We start from the raw sequence: 11,548 nt of genomic DNA on the forward strand, positions 1-11,548 counted from the left end.
CGAGCGCTTAGTGCCAGAAACTGCCGTATTAGAGTTATTTTAATTATTAATTTTTTCTACGCAATTTTGAACTTTCGTGGCATGGAGTATTTAAATTCTTGTTGCTTCCTTCGACTGTCGACAAGTGATCGATCAGAAAGTTGCTCTGCTGCAGTGCCGCACCGTTTCATGTGCCCTATTATTGGTACACGGAGAGGCATAACTCGAATCACGTTCACGCACTTATACCAGCTTGATATTCCAATTTTTCTTTGCCCACTGCCTACGCTAAAGCAAATAAACCGTCGCTAGGCTTCATCCACTTTCCTCATAATATGCATAACTTCGGGTGCAAGTGCCATAAGCTCTAGAGTTTCGCAGTTGGAGAGTTCGTGCTACCTTCTTAGGGCTACAGCCATTTATTACTCAAACAATCAGATCAGGAAAAATATTAACCGATCATATTCACTCCGATTGCAAATCACCAATGCACAAAAAATGAAGTTTCGCAGTTCACAGAACAGCTTCGCTGGGAAAACAACTCCTCTTCATTTGCTGGCATAGCCATGACGAGAGGCAGCAGAGTGTATTGGGGGCTCGCCGGCAATCATTCCGAAGGCTTAGCAGAGGTCGATGGCTTCGCCGCATCGTCCCGGCTCTTGGTCTTCTCTGCGTGCCTTCGGCGGCGTCCGTCGGATTCACGGCGGGCGGTGTCCGTGCCGCTGGGCGAAGTCTTCACGCTAGCCACCACTGGTGGCAGCACCAACATGTAGTCCAGCGAGCTGCCAAATGAGCTCCACGCCGAACTGCTCGTGACGAACGGCTGCTCGGCGAGGAAGACGAAAAGAAGAATTCTTTGTCACAATATGCTCAAAACCAAGATGAGCCGCGTGTTGTGTATAGAAACAATCTGTAGAGTGTTTAGTAAAAAAAAACTAATAGATATGAAAAGCTACTGTATACTGAAATGTTACTGAAATGCTACTTGGCTTGACAGACTCAATCCAATGGTTCTTAGACAAGACAGGAAGAATGCACTGATTTTGTACTCTCGCCGTAGCGCCTTGAATGCAACGGCAACGCACCACGATCTTGGATACCGCCTTGGCACGACCGCACTGCCCTTGCCGAAGCTGGGTGTCGCTGTGCCTCGGGCTGGGCTTTGCTCCCTAAGTTCATTCGAGTTCACGTAAACACGCTGTATTGTGGAGTTCAGTTCACTTCCCCGAGCCGGGCTCCTTAATGGGTGCATTGAAACCACGCTACCGAGTACACCCACAATCATATTAAAGTTGACTAAACTGGTTTCCCTTTTCCTTGCAACTGTCCTACACGCACCTGGGATTCGCTTTCGGCAGCTGGGATGACGGAAGTGGCCGGTTCGGCAGGGAAGGCTACGTGCCTCGGGGCGGCCCCGTCTTTTGGCACTCGCTTCCGCCTCCTCGGAGACGAGGACAGTGCCGAGGGCAGCTCGCTCATTTCTCTCGACTGCGGAAAATGCGAGGTGGAGGTTAGGCGTCAACAAAGAATATGGATGTGCTATCGCCCGTACCAATATTACCATAGACGGGTTTTCTCTTATGCGTGCTTATGTGTGTAAGACATAGAATTGGAGTTTTACGCGAGCTCGATTGGGGCAAGTAGAGTCGTGTTTCCTTAGCACCAAGCATTATATATCACTCTTTTTGTGTTTTTCATTTTCAACAAAACTGTAGCTACCCTCCTCTATAATGCCAATGATCCTGAGGATGTAATAAATAAAAAAAAATACTTGTTCTCAGTGCGTACTCCCATTTCTATGCGAACGTAGTTTGTCCGCTAGTTAAGTTGGCTATGACAGCAGCCCATGAAAAAATCAATAGCGGTAACCTATAACGGAAGCACGGTCAAAAGCTACTCAGAAAAATTCAGAGGACACTTACGATTGCTTACGTACTAAAAAAAAAGAAAACATTTGACAGAAGTCTGTCTGGTTGGGAAATTAATTTAGCAAAAATTTAGTCATCTTTCTACTAGATTCCTTATGTGCTTTGAAGGAAAAAGCATTATCGTGCTATCATGAGCGTTCCACATCGATGCTGGTCCCGCACTGGGAAATAAAACAAAGACGCGCCTCCGAACACTGGATCCACAAAACCTGATTCCACAAAGGTCCGAATGAAACACTCGGACACTAGGTTCGAACGCCTGTCGCAAGCTGTACTCTAACCTAAGAGGCGTATGATATATGCAAGGAGAAATCGTATGACACCACCCGCAACGGTGTACGACGAACGGTTGACTCATAATTTTCACACAGGAATTGCTTTGGAGGAAAGAAAATGGCGGAGTAACTGTGTCACATCTCGGTGGATACACCAACCGCGCCTTAACGGAAGAGGTAAGGACTCTGGGAAGGTATACAATTGAAGGCGAACATTTATTCGGTTCGAAATCCTGTCGCTAGCTAGCCTCCAAATTGACTTGTACATGCAAGCTATTTGCTCGATACATCGTATGACACCACCCGGAAAGGTTATACGGCAAACGGTCGCTGACAAATTTGGTACGAATGTAGTCTGGAAAACTGGTGCCACATTCTGGGCAGCCTTTAGGGGTATATATAGACGCACGACATGTATAAGATTGTCTGAAATGAAGGTGCTCGGCTTGCTCTGCGCGCCCTACGGCCGCTTGTTGAAGTCGCCCTATTTTTCTTGGCATACCTGGAATTTTCTGTAAGATCTTCGAGTATAGAAATTGGCGCACTAGCATACGCCACCAGCTTTTCTGGTAAGGGGACCAGCAATGCTTTCGCATTAAAAATAACAGTAAAATTTAGCAGAATAAAAACTCAAAGGCAACAGCACTATTGCAGAGTTTCCGGCTACACACACTCCGTTTGCGTCTGACTCTCAAGAGACCCCAAAACAAATTGCTGCAGCGAAGAAGACATGTACATGCATAAGCCAGGTTTGGTTCGGCTCGCAATTGCAGACACATTATTTTGTGACCAGGGTTTCCAAATGCAACTAAACTTCACGCGTCCCTCTAGAGAGCAGCGTCCATCCTTGTGCCCGTAACATATTTCAGAGTAACAATGAGATGGTATGCCGCAAGAAGTTCTGCGTATGGCCGCCTACGTGTATATAAAATAAAACATTTACGGATGTGTTACCTAATGTTAGAAGGTCAGTTTACTTTAACCTTTCACGATATACGTTTTAACTTTTGTGAATTTTTTTGCGGTTTATTTCATTTTTGCAACGCTGCAGCTCGGTCATGAACAGAGATATCACTATTCTGTACGCTACAAGGTGTATCGTTTAAGACTTTCAGCAATATTTAGAAATAGGCTTTTTTTGTTAGAAGCTGTGGTCTTGTCAGGATTTCATTTTCAATGAGGGTTTGCATCATGACAGAACTGAGACCTGTTATCTAGTAGGCTGGTTAACTTATATTACATAGTTATTTTTTACAGGCTTTTCTTTAGCTCCTCACTTATACTGAGGGGTTAGGAGCCCATCGTGAGTGATATCAGTAGCGGTTTCTGAATTTCGAAAACGATCTTGTCGTCACTACTGCAGCCCAAAGAATTTCGGGGGAAACCGAAACCGCGCTTCCAGAGAGAGCTTTAACCCCCATCTAAAAGCTCGCGTATTTAGTGGATGCCTGTCACGGGCTGTTTCACAGTGCCTTGGCTGGAGCGCTGAGCAGGCAGAGACCCAAGGACGGCCGCGCCCCTGTGTGACGCACTCGAAGGCGCAATCCGGCAGCTGGGTTTCGATTTCGCCTATGTGTGGCCTAAACATTCCTCGCGCTGCATAGCGACGATAATGACATTTTCCGAAATTATGGATACTACTTACGGTGGGCTTCAACCCCCTCAATAAACTAGGAGCTTAACTCTATTTGTTACATCGTATCTATTATATTTAACCAGCCCGCTGGTTAACACAGCTTATATGTGTCCCCATGCCCACCATCGCTTACAATGCTACTGCGGAGAACGCGCTATTTGAACTATAGCGGCCTAGTTTAAAACTTCCTAACAGTCTTAGGCGAAAAACAATGTATTTCCTAACGTATGGTACCGGTGAAATTCCGTGGTCATTTTTTGGTTCCAACGTGGAGCTTTCAATAATTTTCGCAGGGATTATTTGTAGGCAGCCAGAACATTTTAATTCCATGATTTTGCCATTTCAACACACTGTGATATTTCCAGAGCTTTTTGAACAAGGAAGCCATAGATTAACTTCACCTGGCGATCGAAACTCTTTATTTCCTTATATAGAGAACATCTATTTGAAAGACTGGAGCAGTGCTTCCTTCAAATTATACATTCAATGCACATTACTTTTACATCCAGGGCAGCCCCACCATTCGATGCCCTTCTTGGATCTATTCTTGGGACTATAAATAGAAAGAACACGAAGTACTAACTTTATCATGGTTACCAAGAACATGGAAGCCCGTGGCATCGAGAGCTGTCAGTGAAATTTGATGGGGCTGCGAGGGACCGTCGTATATGCGAAGAGCGTGTCAGGCATTGTGCGTGTCCGCCGTTCCGATACAACGCGCTGTTACTACGCTAGGCCACGGGTTTCCTTGTTCCCGCTAACAGTAATTACCATTGCACGTTACTCTCTCTCCCTCGCAACGACATGTACCTCGACGGTGATCCAGCTGGCACTCAGCTGCTCGGCTCGAAACGGATTGCCCGAAGTCGCTGTCGGCGCTCCTTCGCTACTCGTCTCCGGCGACGATGGCGACATGTTGCGCAGGTGCGGGTACTTCTGGTACAGCTCTTCGCCGCTCAGCACAGGCCGCACGAACGACTCGTCCGGTGCGCTGCACAGGCCCCGGAGGTCGCTGAGCTCCGTGGAGCGCTCGCCCGCCACGAGCAACGAGTCCCGTTGCCAGACGTCGGCGCCCAGCAGCTCGGTGTCCATCTGCGGGGCAACCATCGAGTCGGTGTTCTGGGACGGCTGCGGCTGCTCGACGTGTGTGCTGCCCGTGTCGTCGCCGGCGCTCGCCTGGGATGAAAACAGGGGCCTCTCGGGCTGCTTCGTGTTACCGTAGCTCTTGGCCCAACGGGCGTCCAAGTTCCTGCGAAATTCAAGACGAGGGCCCTTTAGCGTATACAACGCTAGTGACAGCCGTCGACACGGCGGGAAACATTTTTATACGGTGGCGCCAAAGGTCCCGTTCGACGGAAAACTCGGTGTCGACGTAATTAGATAATCCTTATTGGTCGAGAGTGTAGTGCCGTAGATAGAGCTTCGCTGAAAAGAAAAACGGTGGCAAAGCGGAACCGAACCATGCTGTCCTTTGGGTAGCCAGTCGTACAGGCTGTACCTCTGCACCACTGAAGAATATTTGTTTAATGGGATAAATTGAGGCCAAGCGTGTCAATGTCTGCCTAAGGGTGCGCCGGGTTACCCCCAAGCCACCTCAGGGACCTTTTATCGCTATCGCTTCACACTCTTAAGATGAAATTGTGTCCCCCAAGTTTCTTTTTCGCGAGTGATGGCCACAAAGGGTTCTAATTTTCTCAGAAGCTCAGCCCGCTGACATCACGGTGACCGCCAGAGCGTTGTTATTCTCTCGGGCAACTCCAGGAGCGGATTCGTGGGGAAGCCTCGTTTCGGGAGTATATGACGTCAACCTTGGTGCGAACAAGTTTCCTGTTTTGTTATGTTATGTTTACCGAAAAAGTCAAAAATGCTGCACTGTTGGTTATATATAAGAGATGCCGTAATGGAGTGCTCCTAGTTAGTAGGAACCGCCCGGGGTTATTCAACGCGCACGGAGATCACACACATGATCGCAAACCGCACGCGTTTCACGCCCAGCCAAGTCTGGCCGCCTTGACGGGGATTCCATCCTACAACCTCGGCTCAGCAGCCGAACGCCGTTGCTGCAGCAATATTTCGTGAGCTGCCCAAACTGCTCCACGGGGAACAAGCCTGCAATACTCAGTAACCGCATACTATGGCCATATAGCTATGTTATTGACCGGTGGCTGAGTATTAAATTTGTAAAACAGAACGCTCGACTCGCGTGCTACACACATATCAATAAGGGCTCCGTCGATGTCGCCATATTTTTCGCTGTAATGTGGTGTGTACTGTTGTGGGGCAGTGGAACCTGTTTGTAACAAACCGACTTAAGGCGTTTCGACGTTTCCTTCACCCGATAAAAAGGTCTAAATTGTACTATAAAGAAATGAAGTCATCACTGTAAAAGATGGCGACATCGCTTTTTCCCGGTAATTTGATTTTGTCACGGACAGTACATGGGAGAAGACAGGCGCGCTTTGATAAACTGCGCCGACATAACTGCGTGTTGTGCCGCACCGTACTCCGGATACTGCCGCGCGGAAGAAAGTGTCTCGTATATAAGCGCTCAACAACAGGCTCGACTGAGAACGAACAACTCACGTGGTGTCTGGGAATGCTTGTTTATTGTTTCCGCTGCGGAATGTGTCATGGCTTGCACGCCTCCAGTACCCCAACTCACCGTCCACGCCAACGGTGACACGGGCCTTGAGTCTTGAGAGGCGACAAGTCGAGGTACGGCTTCTTCACAAGTGCTGCTGACACATCGCGTTACAGGGCTGTGTTGATAAGTTCTACTTGTTACGGTCTCATTAACGTAAACGTGGTGTTACAGGTGACGATCGAAAAAGAAGCCGTGCAGACATTGGCATCAGAAGATGCAAGCGGCATTGGAGAGCGAGCGGAAGCAAGCAGCGCAGAAGCACATTCGAGCTTCAAGTGTACCGGGCTTCCTCCCCCAGCTGGCATGCTCACAGCATATGCTCTCCTCTTGACGGACGCAACCGCCCCTTTCCCACGTTGAAGCGCCAGCGCAATGGGCGGATGTTGCACGAGCTCAATTGAGCTACCACACAGAAGCCAACCAGAGGAAAGACCACAGCGGTGCTCTAGTGGTCGTGTCCATCAGAACATGGTTCTTGCTTTCAAATGCATTTGTGTGTTCGTACTGTGCTGGCTTGGTGTGAGCTGGCAGCAAAAAAAAAAAAAGATGTTGCCGAGTGATGTGACCATCGTCCTAGTTTGCAGGAGGAGCGGAGTTCGATTCCTCGTGCCTATGGGCGCCCACCGGTTTTGTAATAGGTGCAAGATTGATATGCACCTCATGCTTGTCTGTTTTTTTAGGAGGGGGGGGGCGGCTCTAATATTTCAAGGATGTAGGTCGTTGACCTATCCTCGAACACTCCGAAACGTGTTAGCCACGGCGCTCTTTGCCCGAACTGCACTGGCGCGATTCAAAATAACTCATGATCAAAGAGACGAAAGGAAAGTGAACCTGTGCACGAGGACGCAGATGCTGAGCACCATCATGATGGCGAGGACAGAGCACGAAAGCACCACAAGAAGGCTTGTCCACGAGTGGGCGGGCGCTGCAAGTGAAAGAGAAACAAAACGATCAAATATTGCGTTGAAGAGGCTCAGAATGCATACCTTTCGACTCTTAGTTTTTTATTTACCCGAAACCATAATTTTCTCCCCAAATCGTAGATTAAATTCCACGTACATACCAAGTTTTAATCAAGATAGGTATGTGGGAGCGCCCGCTTAAATGTTTCAGCCAAACGATTAACGATACCTCGCGGCGTTTATTTCTTCACAATTGTTATAGTATGATTGCACTGCTTTCAGCGACAGTGGACGACTATAGGGCTTGTAGATGTTCGGGTTCGTCGTTCAGGCTGATAGAAACTAGCCATTCTGAGTTTCAGACTCTATTTTGAGCTCCGCAGTATAATTCCGTATGGCCGTACTTTAGGTTCCGCACGTGACCAGACCGTCAAATACAGCTAGCAGGAATTCAATTCTTAATCGAGGTATAAATTTAAAAGCCACATACGCATAGCACACTGCACGCAGTCCTGATGGAAGAAAAAACTGCGCCATCATACGGTCACAGTGGGTCCTTCCACAGTTACCAGTCGGTCAAATAAGCGCCAGCCTTAGCTTTGCAGTGAACGAAAACGGCGACGAAACGATGAGAAGTGCTTTGAGGATTTTGCAACGGAATGTCAGCGCCACCATGACAGTAGCCAGGCTGGTGCAAAGAAACATTATTCAGGGCACTAAGTAGTGACCATTCATCGCTGCCATAAAATGAGAATGTAATAAGTTTCATGACGAACACGTCCTCATGGTGCCCCACTTACTTTCATGTCTGTTGCGGTGCACAATTTCACAAATCATACTTCCCCAAATCCTCAAGAGCATGAGTTAGTAATGCATTTGTCGTCTGGGGCACGTTAGGCTCCACCACTCAGGACTTCTGACGTAAGAATTTAGTCAACTCCGGAGCAACAGATGGTTTATGCTTTATGGGGGTTTACGTCTCGAAACAACTCAGGCTATGAGGGAGGCCGTAGTGAAGGGCTCCGGAAATTTTGACCACCTGGAGTTCCTTGACGTGCACTGAGATTGCACCGTCGCGATGAAAAATGAAACGGCAAATTGGTAAATGTACTGTGTAGGAATGAGCAAGTCGGAAGCATTGGCTATGTGTTCCTTAGCGCCCCTGGTCAGCAAACTGTAGTGTAACTTGATGTTAGAAACGGAATTCCGTCGTGATACGTAGAGACAGCTGTTTAGTAACGCAAGGGTAGCTATCCTCAATTTCAGCCTTGTAGGTGTTCTCTACGATCAGGAAAGCTAACTGTAATGTGAATGATAACAGTCGCCTTACACAAGGTAAGGAATATCGTGTTTTCCTGCTACAAAGGTAAAAAGCATCGTTTGGGTGTTATTAATCTTAGAGCAATTATTTACAAAAACTGAAAATATTATATTTACCACTTCTACATACATACATACATACATTGTTCTAAATCCTCGTGCCTTGTTCTCTTTTATAATGCAGTCACCTGTGCACGCCACAGCAGTGCCAAGACGGCCCATCTCATAGACCCACGCGCGCCCCATACGCCGGTGTACTCGGTAAAGAGTATTTCCGTTTATGCAAGAAAGCATTCTGCACTCATACCGACAGTGTAAATGGCGGTGCAGTTTCGATCGTCCCAGGGCTGGAACCCAGGTGGGCAGCTGCACTGGCCGGCCAGGCAGAGGGCCGAGGACGAGCAGTTAGCGTCGGTGGAGCACGCATCACCCAGCGACAGCGGGAAGGGCATCCCAGCTGCTCAGTTCAACATGCAACAGAAAGTACAGTAAGAGGATAGAGGCCGCGCACAGATGGGGACATGAGGATGTTGGTTTAATTGCCGTGGCCCTTAGTTTTGAGACGCCTACGGAAGCACGAAAGAGCCTTTCGGGTTTTTCTTTTGCTCTGTATTTATCCTTTCATCTCTGGCTGCTACAAAGAAAGCTATTTAAACCTTCTGTGCTGAAATAAATGGCGCGTTATGGCCGCTTAGGGTAGATTTTGGGGTGACTATCACATTAACCAGCTAGACAGGTTAAATGTGGTGTAGGACTATATCTCATGAAAATGGTGGGCTACAGCAAGCGTAGTCGCGTGGTAATCCAGGACTTGTGAGCCCATTGATATATGAATATTCATCCTTCTAGCGCATAACCCTTTTGTCCTCCTATTTGTAATGAACTAAGCGCATTTCGTTAAATTTATTTTCATCTCACATCTATTTTTCATACCGGTAATCTGAACATGGCCTCTGCCGCACATAAAAAGCTTTTGTTTGTTCCTAAACTTTAGAGAAGTATCACCAGTACAAACTTGCAAGTCCTGACTAGTGTATACGTGCTATTTTACCACCTCAAAGCGCTGAGGTAAAAATGCATTTGTTCCTTCAGTTTATTTTGAACCTAATATTGATCGCACTATTAGCGACGTGCAAATGAAAGTGATAGGTTCCATAACCACATCCTTCCTGAAAATTTGGTTTTTTTAATCTCTTCCGCCAGGTGGCTAGAAAAGAATAAACTTTTAGGTGCACAAAAACAAGAAGCACATATGCTTTCAAGCACAACTGCTGGGTTATGTGCTTTCAAAACCGAAAAGTAAAGTAGACCAATGCAGTTCGGTACTGAGAACAAGACTTCTTGTCGAATCAAGCGGTATGTCATGAGCGAGTTTCAAGTACAGTGCCAAGAAATAAATCCAACCGTCAGCGCTTGCCTATAAGCCACAAAAGCAAATATAAGCAAAGAAAGCTGTGGTATAGCCAGGCGAGACCTCGGCTGTAGCAACACAACCGGCCTTTGGTAAACAGGTTTAGTGAACAAACGTTACTGCGACGACTATAAACGCTGCGAAACTGACGAATGGATTTCTAAGCGTCCTGTTTTCAAAACCTCTTTTGTAGTTTCCTTAAAAAGCAGTCATACGGTTGACCTCAGGCAAGCCACAAATGCGACGTTAGGCGCCACCGACCCCATGTGGTCGCGCCGATTCAACGTTCTTCTAAGATCCCGGGGCTAACTTCACTGCCAGAGTTGCATTTCCCGTGCAAAGCATATTAGAATGTGCAAAGCTTATTCGCATGACGCTAGAAATACACCATGAACTGCTGAACGAGCAAAAGCAATGGGCAGCAATTTTTTCACTCTCTGTGGACACCCTAGCCGCAACGGAATGAAAGGTATGAAGGAAGGAGAGAATCGAGGCACATAGAATGCAAGCAGAAAGAAAAAGGCGCATTGAATGAGGCATGCTCCAGTTTGATCTAGACCTCCGGAGAGGCTTAACGTGCAGTGAACTTCACAGCACTTCAGAATTTTTTTTGTCACCTCAATCTAAATGCGACCACCCCTGCAGGGATCCAATCACGTTACCTCGTATTAAGCAGCTAAATAGTGTCACCCAGAGGTATCGCCGCGGGTAGTAATGTTTCGAAGAAAAGACTTCTCTAAATGGTGCACAGCATGGACTAGGAAGCAGGGAATCCGGTCCCTTCACCTGTGGAGTTGCAAAGTCCACCGTCGAAGACCGGTTCGGACGACGGGCAGACGCACGTGTGGTTGGAGCAGGCCATGCTGGGGTCGATGGCAGCGCACTGCCCCGTCGTGTTGCAAACACCGAGCGGGAACGCTGCGCATTACGAAATAAATTGTCACCTCGTCGGCGAGTGATTCAGCAGAAATTATTCATTCAATCCCCAGCGCGGACGTCAAGAGCCGCCCATGTTTTTCAACATCCACAGGACTCTTGGGGAGGAGCTGAGCAAATGTAAACTCACATGTGCTGGCGGTGGTGTTAGCCATGGTGGCGTGGGCGTTCAGCTCGGCTCCTTGAAAGTCGCCAAGCCGCGGGTAGCTGAATAATTTGCGCGAATAAATAATTGAACTCCTACGTCCAAGCACACACACAATGCAAGACCTATGTTAATGAACACAAAAAAGCGTGCCCCTTTCGTGTTCGGCCTTATCACGCAAGTCCGAACACTAAGCCCAAGGGTCATCACAGGCCGAAATATTCCACAATGCTAAACAAGACAGCGCAATGAGAGCCCGCTCCCACTTACGCAGATGTGGCTTCTTATCAATGTCGCCCGTAGAACTGCTTGGCGAACGACGCTGATATTCGGTTATTAATGTTCGCCTTCCGAGAAGCGACAAGAAGCAGC

General features: G+C 47.7%; 2 protein-coding genes across 2 annotated transcripts; both read right to left on the reverse strand.

Moving 5' to 3' along the window:
• Positions 1 to 512: 512 nt before the first annotated feature.
• Positions 513 to 7,380, reverse strand: LOC144118696 (uncharacterized). The gene is made up of 4 exons (XM_077651547.1): positions 7,294 to 7,380; positions 4,629 to 5,067; positions 1,318 to 1,467; positions 513 to 802 (listed from the first exon to the last, which is right to left on the reverse strand). Exons 1-4 carry the CDS (start codon positions 7,326 to 7,328, stop codon positions 587 to 589), a joined length of 840 nt encoding a protein of 279 aa, XP_077507673.1. The 5' UTR covers positions 7,329 to 7,380; the 3' UTR covers positions 513 to 586.
• Positions 7,381 to 8,146: 766 nt separating this feature from the next.
• LOC144119797 (uncharacterized) lies at positions 8,147 to 11,548 on the reverse strand. The gene is made up of 5 exons (XM_077652337.1): positions 11,447 to 11,548; positions 11,162 to 11,238; positions 10,882 to 11,013; positions 8,992 to 9,141; positions 8,147 to 8,172 (listed from the first exon to the last, which is right to left on the reverse strand). The coding sequence occupies exons 2-5, from the start codon at positions 11,184 to 11,186 to the stop codon at positions 8,147 to 8,149; spliced, it is 333 nt and encodes a 110-aa protein (XP_077508463.1). The 5' UTR covers positions 11,187 to 11,238; positions 11,447 to 11,548.

Source organism: Amblyomma americanum, chromosome 2 (assembly GCF_052857255.1).
Source record: "Amblyomma americanum isolate KBUSLIRL-KWMA chromosome 2, ASM5285725v1, whole genome shotgun sequence".
NCBI lineage: Eukaryota > Metazoa > Arthropoda > Arachnida > Ixodida > Ixodidae > Amblyomma > Amblyomma americanum.